The sequence below is a fragment of the Haliaeetus leucocephalus genome, unplaced genomic scaffold, assembly GCF_000737465.1.
Source record: "Haliaeetus leucocephalus isolate CR32 unplaced genomic scaffold, Haliaeetus_leucocephalus-4.0 Scaffold763, whole genome shotgun sequence".
NCBI lineage: Eukaryota > Metazoa > Chordata > Aves > Accipitriformes > Accipitridae > Haliaeetus > Haliaeetus leucocephalus.
In genome coordinates, this window is record NW_010973199.1 from 4,586,442 (window position 1) to 4,602,886 (window position 16,445).

Genomic DNA, 16,445 nt, shown 5'->3' on the forward strand with positions numbered 1-16,445 from the left:
CGGTTTATTCTGAAATAGCCTCAGTTCTAGGGTTGGTGCTTCTGTCACCATTGACCATCACATGAATCTTCTGGATGCTGTATGAGTGACAAATGTGTTACTACATTTCTGTAATGCATAGATGAAAGTACTAGAATAACCTTCTTGCAGTTCCATTGAATGCAGTTTATGCAGTAGCCTAAAGACCAAAATGCTTAAATCTTTTCTCTCCAGAGCATAGTTTGCTATGTTATGTTGCCAAATAACAACTTGCATCAGAAAGTTCCTAGGACTTTGAAGCAATGCTGGTGGAGTTGTTGACTTATAGCACGTAGCTTTAGGAAGCCAAAGACTGCTTAGATACAGTACTGATAAATACTTATGTCACAGATTGAGGGGTTGAAAGTTGAATGGAGTTTGTAGTTGATTTGATGAATTAAATTAATGGTTTTTCAGAACACTTGTTTCATGGAGTAACAAATGAAAGCAATACATCAGAAATCCATCTTAAATCTTACTCCCTTTACTGTGAGCTTTAAGTAGTAGGTATTCAGGACAATCATCATTAATGTTATTGGCTAGAAAATCTATGAGTTTTTTTACTGTTAACTCATCACGCAAGTGCTTATTTGGCTGTAATTACAATGATGTGCTCTTCTTTTTCCCTAGGTGGCTATTTTTAATGCAGTAGCGTCATCAGCTGGCTGAAGACTTAAACATGAGAATAGCAGGTAAGTGTATGCTCAGTAAAATCAGACTTCTGTCACTTGTGAAACCAGTGCTATACCTATAGACAGCACTAACAAGTTGTGACAATAAGATTGTAAAATAAATTTAACTGGCATAACAGGCATTGCTGTTCCATTTAATTGATGTTTAATGAAACTCATTTTGGAATTTTGGATGGTCTGAGAGCAAGCAGTTAAAATGCTTCAGCTGATCCGCAGTGACTGGTTGGGGTGCCATGACTTGACATACTTTGCTAATTCTGTAAGATGATGAAGGAATAGGAAATGGCCAATTGATGTCTTAAGCGATTTCTTCCCTGCCTCACACCCCAACGAAAAGTGCTATGCACTGTTATAATATCGTGTCTGAAACTTCCTGAATAGTTACTGGGAGTTTGAAAGCTATAGAAGCCTTTTCATAGAGGTAGGTTGCTCTAGTACAGGGTTTGAGAAACTGATTTTACTTGATAGAAATTGTAGTGGTTGTAAAAATGAGATCTTTGCTGATATAACATTACAACAAAATACTATTTTAGACATTTCCTTGCAGTCGAATAGCCTTGCTATTGAGTTTCTGAGGCATTGCACTTTTATCAATAGTTGTAGTGTTATGTTGCAGAAAGAGCAACTGTTGGCTCTTCTAGGAGAGAATGACACCTTCTTTTCCAAGAGAGTTGCATAACCTTCTTAATGCATGAAATTAGTCCTGATTTTTGTCACTACTTCTAAAGTTGTTTTATTAACTTCAATATGTATGACTGGGAGCAACTGCTAAAGTAAATCTGATAAAGAACTGGAAAATGCTGCAGTTTTTAGAAGATGGCTACATTACCTGGAAAATGACTTTTCCAAACATCTTTTTTTTTTTTTCTTCCATCTAACTACTTGTGTTGCTAAAACCCACAGACAAAGAATATATGGCATTTCCTATAGAATGTTTAACCTGTAGCAAACAGGCTGGTTTTGGTTCCAGTGCTAAAAGAACTTTCTAGATTTCTAACATCTCCCTTAGAGGGAGCGCTTGCAGTTCAGTTGAAAGCCTCAGGATATAGAGGGGAGGGTTAGTGCTCAGACGGAGTTCTCATTCATCTTGCCTACTATCTACTGAAACAACATGCTCTCCAAGTGCCACTTGCTACATGACACATTCCAAAATCTGGTACCATCTTGTCTTTTTAAGCAGTGTTGCTTTGAAAACCTTTTCTCCACATCTTAACATATGTTCAGATCATCTATTTTCTCTAGTGCTTACATGTGGTTCACTTCCCTTAAGTGCAATAATCTTTGGGAGTTCCAGCATAATATTTTTAAATTAAGTTTGCATCTGTGTTTTCTTGCATAGTATGTTTGTGCTCACACACATGGAAAGGAAGGTGGGAAGGAAGACTGACCTACAAGCAAACAAAAATGTTGTATCTCATTCTTCATCTTTCTTTTCTTTTTCTATCCCTTTATCTTTTTTTTAGCCTTTTGGAAGGATTGATTAATATCTCTCATCCTTCTGAAGGCTGAGTAATCTGTCTATTTTAAGGCTTTCTGAACAGCCCATCACAGCACCAGTCTGAGATCTGCAGAGTACATAAGTTTGTTTTTTTTCTGAAGGATTTATTTGGCTGGCAATTTGAGAAACAGAAGCGTGCCGTAAGGTTGCTTCTTCCAAATGGTTTGACATGCTGGGGTGAGACAAGGAGGCAGGATGTTGATCAGATCCCTCCTCACCTAACTTCTACTTTCACTATTTTACAAAAAGCTAGGAGGGGAGTGTTCTGTAAAAATCTATTGAAAATTACGCTAAAAAATGGCGGGGTTCATGGCAGTACCACGTACACCCAGGTGTTCACTTCAGATGTAAATTTCTGTGGTTACGTGCTTCCAGGTGCTTCTCCCAAGCGGTAGTTTGACTGCTTGGCATTGGAGAAAGTTAGGCTTGTCAAACTCCAAGCTACCTGAGGCTTCAACATATTAAGAGGAGAAGAGGAGAGGTACTGCTTTTTATTACTTTTTAAATTAGCTTTTTTGAGTCTTCAGACTTGCTTTTTGAAGGTCAGTAATTTAAATTTGTTGAAGAGGAGGCTCTTTTTGGGGGGGGGGGGGGTGTTGGGTTTTTGTTTTTGTTTTTTTAATGTAATGCTCAGACCTGACTGACCAAAGCAGCCAAGCTACAGTGTATGAATGGATCCCTAATCACTCAGTCTCGGCCATCCATTAAAATAGATGTAGCTCAATTTGAGGATGGGAGGGGGAAGAGTATTCGTGAACAGTGAGGAAATGGGTACACATGGCTAAGAACAGGGAAGTGGAATGGGGAGAGGTGGGAATTTCCCCTTTGGACAGCAGCCAGTTAGGTTAATTTAGTTCATTTTGTTAAGCTGGATTGCTCCTGAAAAGTCTGTGGTTTCTCCTGGCTGCTGAGCTTAGTTGGTGTATTGTGGTGTCAGACAAGCATGAAGCTGGAGAAAGCTGAGAGCAGGGTATGTATTTGGTGGAGTGACCTGATGGACTGGTTCAGTTGCATCCTATGCTGTAATGTCCATTTCTTGCAGATTACTTCTGTTTAGTGACTCCACAAACTATCATCCTGTTTCTGAGTTCCCCTTCATGTAATCTGATACACATTTCTCATGTAGTTAATTTTGGTAAACTTAATGTTACCATTTGCAGATAATTTTTTTAAACTTTTCTCTGCTTTTGAATAGGTGCTGCAAAGTTGGTAGTAGTCGTAGCAATATTTTTATTGACATTTTATGTCATATCTCAAGTGTTTGAAATAAAAATGGATGCAAACTTAGGACACATATTTGGTAAGTGATGACTTTGTTTTCTCCAGACATCTATTAATATTTACTTGAGCCATAATCAAGTATATCATATTCGTTTTGCTTTGAGCTTGACTTAGGCTCTTACACTTAAGAATTCTGTGTTTATTTTTAATGTGTGTAGTTGTTCTTATTTTTCGTATGTATTATGCATATATAATGTGTGTATTGAGTTATCTTCTGTATGAAATATTTAACCTGCTCTCTTAATGAGTTTGATTCTTTTGCCTGCCGAGTGTGAATAATTTTACTGCTTCTTCTGTTTACTGGTACTTACAGTCTTAGCCTGGAGTTGTAAACTAGGCGACTTGAATGATGTTTCTGGAAGTCTGCACTCTGCCTTTCTGTTGCTTAAGCAATTCAAAATTTAAGTTTTGCGTGGGCTTTTTTGCTTGCACAGGTACAATTGAATGTGCAGTAATCAAAACACTTCAGATGTGCCCAGGTTCTACACAGAAAAGGATTAGCAGCTGAGGTGACTTAAAATTCAGAGTCTGTTTTGAACGAACTTTAAAGTGGCTTTTCATTAAAAAAAACCCACAATTTTAGGTACGTGGATGGGGTTCATGTCATTTAACTCCAGATTACTGCAGTGTGAGCTGACATCTGAACCAGTCATCAGAGGCATCTTTAATAATTGTTGAAGAGACACGGGTGCCATTAAGTGTTACAGATGTATTGTAGGAATGCGCATGATGAGGTCACTTGTGTCTCTTCCTATCCCAAGAAGGGGAGTCATGAATGGTTGGGTTCAAACACACCTGAGTTGCAGGCTTCCAGTGTTACGTGAAAGGATCCCCATCCTGGTGAAGCTGTAAGAAGGGAATTCATTTCACTTTAGTGCCCACAGCCCCACGAATCCCTGGTGGTTTTGTATCTCCATGGATCTTGGTGTCGGTTGGAGAGTCGTATTCTTCTCCTGTGTAAAGGTTAATGTTTTTATTGGAACATAATGTTCAGATCTATTTGATACTTAATTTCAGCCAACCTGTTTTTATAGGGGTACAGAAAGGTTTTAAATTTATAGGATATTTTATAGCAGACATTTTGTAAAACTTTCTTTTTGCATTTTAGCTAGATCAGCACTGGATGCAGCTGCACGCTGTGAGTATTCATATGCATGTGTTATTGCTGTGACTCGCTTTTGCTAATAACAGAAAGACTGTTGAATTTTCATAGTTGAGAAAGTCTTAATTATATTTCAAATGCAATCAGAAACTAATTTTCCTCTTTTCCTGATTTTCGTAAGTTTTGGGTAAAGTCTGTTTTTTGCCAGCATTTCACTTGTAGTTTTGTCTTGTGGCTTTTGATGACAGTGCCAGGGCAAGCAGCAGGGTAAGAACAAGAAGTAGAATAATGAGGTGCTGCAGGAACCTAGATTATTTTAAGCTGCTATGAAACTGCAGATAAGATACCGTTTGTATTTGCTCTTTTCCTTGAATGCCTTCAGAAAAATAACTGATATTTCTCTGTTAGCCTACCCATGGTGCTGTCTCTAAAATCCTGTTTTATTTCCTTTTGAAAGCTACAAAGCCTCCAAGATACAAATGTGGGATCTCTAAAGCTTGTCCTGAAAAGCATTTTGCATTCAAAATGGCAAGTGGAGCAGCAAATGTAGTTGGACCTAAAATTTGTGTAGAAGATAATGTGTAAGTATTTTTACCTGTTGTCTCTAAGTATCTCTTTCAAATGCTGTCTTGGATCACTTTGCACATAAAATCAGTAGTTTAAATGATTCTTTGTAGGTTTTGTTTTGCCAATGGTTTGATCACGTGAAAAAATTATATTGCATTATAACTTAATCTGATGAATCACACATAATACGCTGCAATAAATGCAGAAATGTATGCTATTTTAATACATGCAAGATAGCTTACGCTTTATTTCAGGTTTACAGACTTAAGGATTAGTTAGACTTTGTCAAGCAGATACAAACTTGCCTCCAGGTAACTTATGCCTCTAATAATAATTCAGTGAATGATTGTATTTTTAAGTAGTTACTCTTGGTACTTCTAACTGAATATCATCAGCTAAAACTGTGCTGTGGAAGTGTCTTTTGCAAGCATCTTTTAAACTATTTCTATAGTACCAATGTCAGAACATATTTTCCACTTCTCTTTAAAGGGTGACTTCAAAAGGGAAAAATAGTATTTTAATGATCAGTAATTATTTAATTGTGCTGATAGTAACTACAGTTAATAAAATAATTGTGATATGAGGAAAGGAACTGCTTAAAACACAGTTTGGTTTTGAGCTTAAGTCCTGTATTTAATAACTGTATTTTTAACACAGTATTATCAATAATACTGTGCGTAGAGTATTTAACTGAATACCTTTCAGTAATCCCCATAATGGGAATATTAATACTTATTTTTAGACTCTTTGTTTCTTTGCTCTTAGGTTGTCCCTGCTCATTGTCACCCAGAGCGTGTGGCTTCGTATAACAACTTTTTTTAATATCAGTCACACTTACAAGCCTTTGCCTTCCGTTTGCATTTAAACTACTCCAGTTTAGCTGTTTCTCCGCCCGTGCTATGTTACTACAGAGTGGTTCAGATAGCATGTACAGCGGTTACTGCTAATGAATTCTAGAGGAAATGGCAACTTCACTGTGAACAGCATAACCCCATGTAATATAGTAAATAGGATAATTAATCTAATCTTAAAGAGAAGACTGTATTTTATTTTTAGCGGTAAATCTAGCAATTAAGATGTAGCGAAATTGAAAAGGAGCTTTTTTTCCCCTGACAGCTAAACACCTGCAGCTTCTTTGCTTTGCATTATTAGCAGAAACATGAGCACCATTCAAATTTCAAGCCATTCTTTTGTGAGGTTGACTTAGCTCAAGCTTCCTCGCTTGTGTAGGAGTGCGTTAGCAGTGGGACATCACGGTGTAGTCGGGGAGTGTGTGCAAAGTGAGCATGAGCTCACCCTTGGCATGTACTAACGAAAAGCTGCTAGTTTCTGCTTTCCATTCCTATTGCTGATTTGCTTCATGACCTTGGACAGTCTTATCTATCTCTCTGCATGGTATTTTATTGATGTTAACAAAACTTGCTACCTTCTTATTCTGGTTCCTAGCTTAATACCTGTGAAGACTTAGGGTGATTCACTGATTAAAAGTTGTGGGCGTGCAAGAAATATAACTTAAGGATTGTAGGGTTTGGTTGGGGTTTTTTTAAGTGTCTGGTTAACTAAGACGAGATTGTTGTTCCTGTCCAAAAAAAAAAAAATCCTCTACTGGATATTTCACTGAAGAAAGTGATGAAAAGAAAGTAGTTGCTGGCAAGAAATCATGTATTTTTTTAATACTAGCGTGCACCTTAGTGCACAGCTATTGGAGTCTTAAATCCAGTTTCGCTTGGCAAAAATCTTTCTGAATTCCTTCTGAGGAGGACTTGTTATGTCTATTTAAATGTCCACTGGAAAATTTGATGAATTTTATATTATCTCCTGCTTTGCTCATAAGACGTTTGATTTCTCTTTCAAAAGCTCCCATAACTTGTGATTGTAAATTGTTGGAGGAATTCTAAAACTGATGAACGGCTGCCCTCCTGTGAGAAAACTGTCACATTACAGCCTGTAGTGTTTGAGGCAGTGCACAAGCTATCTCAAATGTGTAAAGTAGTATCTTAGAGCTCTGAAAGAACTTATTTCCTTTTCAGTAGCTCTTTTTTTAGTGATATTTTGTGAACTCACTCCCGCAAAATGCTTTTTTCTGATTACTTTTTATTCTTCTTCATACTTCCAAGACAAGGAAGCATGGACAAGTTTTCATAAATTGTCAATGATATTTACAACGTAGGTTTTTTGCTGTGTATTAAACATAAGGATGTCACGCAGTTTGAGAGCACTAAAGGTGCTGATATAATTCAGAATGCGTTTAATTTCTCAATTTGTCTTTAATTGTATAGATATTTTGGTGTGAAACAGGAATTCTGCTATATGGAAGTTCAGTTATAGCCTTGTTCTATATTGGAAGGACATAATCCAAACAAGAAAAAAACGTAACTGTAGTTGTCATCAAAATATTAAATATTGTAGTTGCTACTTCATGCCCTTTTTAGAAGAAGGGGTGATACTGCTGTACTACTTTACCAGCAACTTCTCCATGCAGTTTTACTACTTCTATTAAGAAGCCAGTTGCATGATTGTGCCACAGTAACCTTATAGCAGAATGTTGCGCTACATTCCTTTAATAACTAGTCATTCAAGTATTCATATTTGCAGAATTTTTTTTGTTGTCTGAAATCCATTATAACTTTTGTTATGTATGTGTGGATTTTCAGCATCTAGTCACCCCACTATTGGATATTTTTTTGACTGGTATTTATTTACAGAGAATTTTGTAGTTAAAAGGAATTTCTTATTCTTTTTGGTAAATTAAAAGTCCACTAAATTTTGTATGAGCAAAGTAATACATTCAGAACTCCACTGCCCTTTTTAATTTATGTTTTCAGTCTTTATTTGCCATATGTTTTTATCATTTACAACGGATGTTCAGACATGATATGAAAATCATGTGATCAGAGAAGAAATGATCCTCCAGTGGCTAGAATGCTTCCCTACTAACCAAGTGAATTCTGCATTTCAGCAGAAAATGTCAAGTCTTCTGTTTCAGAAATTATTGAATTAGAGTTTTAATTTTAGTCAGAATTTTTTGGCAGATGGTATAACTTAAAGGACTAACAGAAGAATATGGACTCTTTCATCTCTGATTACTAGTTCTTTAAAACTTAAGTCATTGTGCCAAGAGTTAGCATTAACTGGTAGTCTTTTACAGCCTCTCTGAACTAGCTAACACCGAGTCTGTTTGTGATAGTTGTCTATGAAATTTGACATTCCTCTAAATTTTGGCTTCTGTCTTCATCCTGGGTGCAAAAGATAGCATCAGAGAGGAAGATTTTTGTTATGGTTCTGTGATGGACCATTTCTTGTTTCAGGCCTATCACTAATAAGTTAGCATGAGAAAGCTGATGTTGCCGCTGTGTGTGTAAGGATGTGGTCCTTCCGAAAAGTTGCTTAGAATGGATGTTCAGACATGACCTGAAAATCATATGATCGCAGAAGAAATGTGAGCCCCTTCCTAGAACACGCTAGGGAGGTTAAAGAAATCCTGATCAGGATGGAATTAAAGCATCTGTTGGAGTATGTCTGTAATTAATGAGATATGTGCGCCTATGTGCTTATGCGGACATGCTTTCTTGAATCTCAGCTGAAGCCTTCTTCATTATCTTAATTTATGTAGTTGTTTCAACCCTTACTCCTATTTCTCCTTGTGTATATTAACTCTTTTACTCCGAGCTTCAAAATGTTAAATGCTGGGATATTTGGGGCCTGGAGGCAGAACAGAGATGTCTGTACAGTGCCAGTGAAAAGGGGTAAGGAGGTCTGGAAGCTTCTTCTCACTGGAGCGGTACACCCACCACGGCCCAAGGCAGCACAGCATCCTAGCTGACAGTTTTGACATTCCCATTAGCTCTTCTTTACAGCTCTGAAGGGCTTCCCTTTCACAGTGCATCTCTTCTTTCCAGCTCCTTTGCCGCTCTGAGTTAGGCCAAGTAATTACTGTAATAGATTGTAACAGTTTTATTGGGATGTGTAACTGTACTCCAAGATTATATTAAACTTTAAAGAAAAGTCCCATCAGTGTATTAACTATTTTTCTTGGATTTAGTTTTCCTATTATAGGTACAAGTAGCTAACTGCTTTGACTTTCTTGTTTCTTAGTGGGATGCTGCAATACTAATTTTAAATGCCTCTGTTCGGTTCGCTTTTAAACTCAAACACATTTTTGTTCATCATGTGCTTACAAAAAAGCTTAAAATGTTGGTTACATGACTGTGCTAAGTTCCTTCAAATTATTATTTGTTTCAGGCTTTTTAACTGCAAGGAATTTTCTTAAATATATTAGTAGCACTTTATTTTTTGTGACACTTTTAATGTACACACATACTTTGAAACCAAGATGATTAAGTGATCAAGTGAAATGGATACAACTGGGGATATTTGATCTATTGTTCTCAATTCAGTGGTGCCATAAGAGCACATAGATTAGTTCTAGGAGATTTTGCTTCATTTAAGTACTCATGAACATGTGGTCTTTCAACTATGTATCGCTTACAATTTGATTGTTCCTATTTAAAAACCAGAAATACTTCACATCAGAAAATTGCCCTGTTAAAAATAACATTGTTTGTTTTGTTTCAGTTTAATGAGTGGAGTTAAAAATAATGTTGGCAGAGGAATAAACGTGGCCTTGGTCAATGGTAAGTGACGTTTTAAGTGAGCAGATTAGATTGTCTTCATTTTCAAATTGTTTCTGAAATTTAAGGTGAAATACTAAGGGATGATGAAAGGCAAGCAGGAGCAGAAAAGGAAGTATTCAGCGTATTTGTACTGACATAATATCAGATTTTGGCACTTATACCTTTTTGTTAGAAAGTAGAAAAACTGCATTTTTGTTTCTAAAAATGTGTAGTAAAAATAGTGATGTGCAGTGCTGTGGTGACTATTTTGGTCATCAGATAAATTCCTAATGCACATATAAAATGGAAAAAGACATGAGATGCATGCTGCTACTTTTGACTTTGTGTGTTGCCACCACTAATAAAACTCTGTAGACTAAATTCTTCTGTTGCTCTCTTTTCAGTGAAACTTAAATTTAACAATTCTGTTACTACATGGAAAGACCAGCTCATTATTTCCTAGTTTGAAATCAGTAAATTTGATCAGTCCATATCTATAGGTCTTGTCCCTAAATACATCATGTTATGTAATTGTGTTCAGGATTCTTAACTTTCATAAAAACCAAATTTGCCTGTGTGTCACCTTGAAAGCTGAACTGAATGTCAGTACTCACAGATTTGTCTTTAATGTGTAAGAAGCAATTCCTTGTAGCACCGAGATAGTACTTTGTCATTTCACTGCAGTATAAATTCATGTTATTTTTGGATTGTACTCAGGTTTACGTCATCTAAAGCATGACTTGAACAATACTCACCTAATCCTATTTTGCCCTCCTAAATTGTCTCAATCTGTTCAAAACCAAATAACCTACCTGTGTATTATATAGCTGCCAGTCTTTCTCCCTGTATTCCAAAATTTTTAAATGAATGTATGTATTAAAAAGAAAACTCTACCTTCCATCAAATACTGCCTCTGTAGACAGCATAGTTAAAAAAGAAAAAGCTAATGAGATTACTATATTGTCCACTTTCTTCTATTTGTTCTGGATGTTTAAATCAACTAAGAATTTCCAGTCTGTAGCAAAACATGCAGTGTAATTTTAATCTTTCTTACTTTCCATGTGGCACTAAAGGCAACCTACTGCTGTACTATTTATTTTTGCAAAAACAAGTTAAGAAAAAAAGGCAAATATATGCAGTGAATTATCTTTATTGGTTTTAGAGGCTGTGGGCTTTTTGTTTTATTTTATATTCCATTTGAAGCAAAATCAGAAGTTTGCATCTTCTCTGTTTTTTTCCTCTTACCTTTTCCTGCACCTTTTCACCAACTACTATGCTGTTTAAGGAGCAATCTTTATAAAAGATAAGAGTTAACATAGTAATTGATTTACGTGGTGTCTTCTGCAGCACTTTCTCTGAAAGAGTCATTAAGAGGAGGAGTTGGGCATGTTGTCTGTAAAAGAATTTTGGCTATATTTGATGACACCAAATATTTCTCTTTCTCTAGGTAAAACAGGAGAACCATTAGACACTAAATTCTTTGACATGTGGGGAGGAGGTAGGTGCAGTCACTTTAGCTGGTTAGAGAGAAACAACTTAAATGCCTCTTTCCTTCTTTTTTTTTTTTCCTTTTGTTTTTTTTCCTCCTTCTCCAGGCTCCATTTGCTGTGACGGTTTAAGGTGATAGTTAAGGGAGTGCTTCACCTCTACCTTTGCAATTGTGAGGAGAGTGCAACTTTAAAGAAACACAAATAGTTGAGGTGGGAGGGAATGGTATGGTTAATCAAACACACTTGTTCTCCTGAGTAGTTCCCACTAGTGGTTATGTCTTTACACAATATGGATGAAACTCTTTCTGTAAAATGAAAGAGTTCTGTCCTGCATTTTATCTTTCTCCCACTTAGCATCTTTTTACAAATATGTAAGAACATTTACAAATACTCTTAGAAGGAATGTCTTTGCAGGAAGGTATTGCAGGTGTTTAAATATGGAATGGTTGCTTGTTATTAAACAGTTCTTTGTGTTCTCTCTTTTTTCAGATGTGGCACCATTTATTGAATTTCTGAAGTCCATCCAGGATGGAACGATAGTGTTAATGGGAACATATGATGATGGTGCAACCAAGTATGTCATTGATTTATATAGTAAATACTGCTTAAACTTTTAAATGCTGTTTTATACTGAAAAAAGTGCATTCTTTATCACACAATCACTTTTGATAAAGTTTTGTTCTCCCTAGATGACGGATTTGAAACTATGCTTTCAGTTTATTAGTTCTATAATGCTGATGTGATTTGGGGACAACAAGGATCAAATTAAAACTAACCAGGTGTAATGGGTTATGTATGTATATACAGAGAAGACTGTTAGGTGTATATTTTTGTGATCCCAACAACAGAGAAACAATAAATTAGATATTAAATTAGACCCTTTAGGAGAATTAGTACAAGTGTTTGAAAATATGAAAAGGCTAGACATTAATAGTTGACTAATTAGCAATTGCTATATCAGTAGACAAAGTTGGTTTTTTTGCTCCTCTGAGAAAAGGTGTTAATGCAACAAGAAAACGTAGGGCATATTGTCCATCCAACAAACTGCTTTCTCATAGCTCTGAAGAATATATTTGCATGTCAGGCATTGTACTTTTTTTAAACCATACCCTTATCCTCCTTGGTTCCTGAAGACCCTGTAGGTTTCTAGCTGCTCTCGTAGAATGTGGCCCACCTCTTTCTTTTTTTTTTTTCTTTTTTTTTTCTTTTTTTAATGTATGCTGCCAAGGATATCTGTCTTTTTGGAGATGTGCTTGTTTTCCTATTGCTGATAGCTCATTCTGTCTTATGCTAGTAAATTCAGATATGTCCAGACATAGGAATGTGACTGTGAGAACATACTCTGGTGGAAACTGGTCAGTTCCATCCAGCACTCTTCTCAGACCAACTCCAAGACAGAGTTCAGTCATTCCGGGGGTGCAGAGACCATTCCCAATAGGCTTTTCCTGTATCCTTCCTTTTGAAGTCTGAGAGGTTGCTAGTATGCGCCGCATACTTTTTGGCCTCAGTGTTTGGACTGTTCCACCCTAAAGTTATTCAATTTATTAGTGTAGGGATAGCCTAACAGGTTTTACTTCTCTTCAAGCATTATTTTCCAACCTTCCCAACTTTGGTCAGCTTTAATAGATACTAGAAATTACTGTAGAATTTGTATTGTAACCTCCTCCTCAGTTAAGTCATGCTGTAAAGGATTGCTGTTCATAGTGAAAATTAAGAGTTGGGTTTTTTTTTCCTTTTCCTATGTTATTTTAATAATATTTAACTTTTTTGCTAATGTGTTCTGTACCTTTTTTCTCTTCTTTTGGTTCAATTTGTTATCCACAACTTGTCAGTATTTTTGATACAGGAGCAGCTTTCCTATGACAAAGTCCTGACTTTGCCATGTGCAATAATTGCGGTAAATAGTTAAGTGTCTGTACATTCACAGGTTTTAGGAGAAGAAAGCAATTTAATGTTTCTTTATGCCAAGGCTGGATCTTCTGTCTGTTATTCTATTCATTTGTCATATTGCTTTTCTTTTTGCTCTTTTTCTCTTCTTTGATGTTTTAGATAATAAGTACAGTTAGTTTCAATAATCACGTCACAGCTGATGTTTTTGAAAGCTTGTATGTAGATACAATATCAGCTAAACAAGAAGGTCAGTTTGGGCCATTCATGCTGACAGCCAGGAACTACTACTTATTAGTGATATTACATAATTAGCCAAAACCTTATCACTGGTGGTTGATGGTAATCATAAATGCCAGTTCTTAAAAACAATTCAAATTGTGAAGAACCAACATATTTAAAAGATAAAGTATTTTTATTTTGATTTTTTTTTTAAATATAAGCTGCCCTAATGTTCTAGAAACTTGAAGTGTGGGTTGTGTAAATAACCTCCAAAGTACCTAATCGTTTTCATAATTTTAGCTAAAGTGAATTGTACAACTATATCTCAGTAAGTAGTAATAATCAGAAGTTGTATGTTTTGTTTAGTAAGCGGGCAAATATAGTAACTGAAAGGAAGAAATAAAGAGCTGTTATTTGGATGTTTTGGAATGATAATTTATCATCCTACAGAACTGTTTTCCCTTCCATACTAAAATTATCCAAGTTGGACCTACAGGCACTGAACTGTGCTGTGGGTTATGAATTTTGAATTAATTGTCCCAAGCAGACAAGAACTTCTTTCATATATTTATGTCATTCTTCTAATCTAAAATAGCTTTTACTTTATCTAGACTTCAGCTTGAGCCTGCAAACAATGTTTACTTTAAAGGTTGACTTTTTTAGTTGCTTGGAGAATTGCTAACATGACTTGAGATGTATGTATAAATTCCCACAGGAGAGGGTTCTTGGCTTTTGCTGGTGTACTGATAGGTTTGTATGCTGGTTCCTTGAGATTAAAGAGCAGTGCTCGTTAGATCAGGTGATTTCAGAATTAGCCGTATCTGATTTTGAAAGATGGATCTTGCCCAATATTGACTGACTTAAACTATGTTTATCAGATTAAAGATGAATGGTCCATTGAACAATGAAAGTTCTAAGGGCGTGTATTTTATTCACATGTTGAACTTCTCTGTTTTGTTCAAGGCTTAATGAGGAAGCAAGGAAGCTGATCGCTGAATTAGGAAGCACATCTATTACTAACCTTGGCTTTAGAGACAATTGGGTCTTCTGTGGTGGAAAAGGAATTAAGACTAAAAGTCCGTTTGAACAGGTCTGTGATTATATAACATACTGGAGTTTAACAGCTTACATTAATAAAGGCTTTATAAATACCATGCATTTGTTCACGATGGGTATCTATTGCAGTAGTGGCACACAGTGTTATTTTCAAATTTATTCCTTGACTTGTCCTCCTCCTTTTGAATGTACATAAAAGATTCTTTGGTGATTCAAAAATAAGGAAAAAATCTTACATGGGGTAGATCTTATTATCCCAATAACTAGGTCATTTATCTTTTTAATGAATCCAATTAAGCCGAAGAATTCAAAACTTACTGCCTAACACTTGTATTTTAGATGGACTAACAATGGTAGACCTCCAACAGAAAAGTGGTGGTTAAGGTGTTGGTGTTCCCAGCTGTTCACTTTGCTCTTCTGTCAAAAATTACTGCTGCCACAGCAAAATTTGTGAAATAGAATACATTCCCATACTTTAGCTGTTACAATTCAACATGTGTCATTGTTGCCTTTAATTACCGGTAAAGGTAGCTTTGTACTAGGAGAGTAAGGAAGGTGTGTTCTCTTTTGCCAGCTTTGTGAGGGAGTGGGAACTAGTGCAGGAGCAGTGGCAAACTCTTGGAGGCAGTAATGTCTTACCTGACTGCAAATGGTTGCTTGGTGGAAAAATAAACCCCTAATTTTCAAAAAAGGCGAACATTCAACATTATTTAATGTTCTTTAAAATCTGACTTTGTTTTCAGTGCCTTGTATATTTAGTATCCTTATTTATTTTTTGCTAGTGGTTTATGGTTTAGTGCAGTTGGTCTTTTCTTTGCTTGTCTCTCTTCCTAAATAAACATCCATAATAAATTTTAAAAATGTTTTCCCAGTATGGCTTAACTGTTTTTAGCATACACTTGTCTGAGAAGTTACATTGTGGTGAATACTGAGAGATTGTTATATTTGATACAAAGCACAAGAGGCTAATAGTGATGTCTTCTCTTTGTTCATAGCCTGAAAATAAGGAAATAAAATGTCTTTTAAAGCTGTGAGTTAAAGCAAAAGGATAAATGACTTTACATTAATGAGAGATTGATGTTTTCTATTTACAGCATATAAAGAACAACAAGGACACAAACAAGTATGAAGGCTGGCCAGAAGTTGTGGAGATGGAAGGCTGTATCCCTCAGAAGCAAGACTAAATGAAAACAAAAAGAAAGGAGAAAGAATATGGGAGAAAAATGCACTTTCTGCTATTATTAGGGAGAGGGCTATGAAGGAGACTGTACTGTAAATAATATTTTCAAAGCATGCAACCATCTTGTCGGTGTGTGCATGAGCACTGACATTTTGAATATGGGAATTATTTATTGCTAACACACCTAGAAATTCTTTTTGTAAATATGTCCAAAATAAAAGAAACATCAAATCATTTCTATGCAGGTTTCTTAAAAGCACAGTATTTAGTTTGCCTGTGGTAAATAATATCTTGTAGATCAACTGGCTAATAAATTGCATATGTGGATAATAAAAAGATCCTGACAAATGTAGTACTGTCCTCTTAACAGCGTAATGTTGCTGTGAGTATGTAACCTTTGTGGAATATTGTAGATTTTAGTGATAAGTTAATAAAGAGCTTTAATTTTTTTTTATCCTCTGCCTTTTTAATGGCAGCATCACTTTTTATTAAAGCTGTTTGGTTATTCTAATACCAAGTGCTCCAGAAATTTATTTTGTAGTTCCCCGTCAAAACTTGAGTAATCAGCAAAGGAAGAATACATGATAGTGTAACACAGATATGCCATGAGAAGCACAATAGAAATTATTTTTATTAGGGGAAGAACAAAAGTAAATATATAAATAGTGTGCGTGGTATATAAAAGCAGCCTGGAAGGATTTGTACTTAACTTGAAAGTAATGTTTACTTTGTAGAAGAGACTTGGCATGTTAAGCAGCAGTACTGTGGCTAACTTGTTTGGGTTTTATTGCAGTTCTTGTACTGCTGCTTAGCCATTGATTCTACCCATGGCTCTTCAG

The 16,445-nt window shown here is 35.9% G+C and overlaps 1 protein-coding gene across 1 annotated transcript; it reads left to right on the forward strand.

Annotated features, from left to right (window-relative positions):
- The first annotated feature begins 646 nt into the window (after positions 1 to 646).
- FAM3C (family with sequence similarity 3, member C) lies at positions 647 to 16,117 on the forward strand. Its single transcript, XM_010581310.1, has 9 exons — positions 647 to 710; positions 3,404 to 3,508; positions 4,598 to 4,627; positions 5,049 to 5,172; positions 9,734 to 9,792; positions 11,219 to 11,269; positions 11,751 to 11,835; positions 14,334 to 14,460; positions 15,521 to 16,117. Exons 1-9 carry the CDS (start codon positions 698 to 700, stop codon positions 15,608 to 15,610), a joined length of 684 nt encoding a protein of 227 aa, XP_010579612.1. The 5' UTR covers positions 647 to 697; the 3' UTR covers positions 15,611 to 16,117.
- The last annotated feature ends 328 nt before the right edge of the window (positions 16,118 to 16,445 follow it).

Excerpts from the sequence above, each read along its gene's own strand:
- FAM3C (XM_010581310.1), top strand. Across the intron at positions 4,628-5,048 it reads ACTGGATGCAGCTGCACGCT|CTACAAAGCCTCCAAGATAC; the intron begins GTGAGTATTCAT and ends TCCTTTTGAAAG. Across the intron at positions 14,461-15,520 it reads CTAAAAGTCCGTTTGAACAG|CATATAAAGAACAACAAGGA; the intron begins GTCTGTGATTAT and ends TTCTATTTACAG.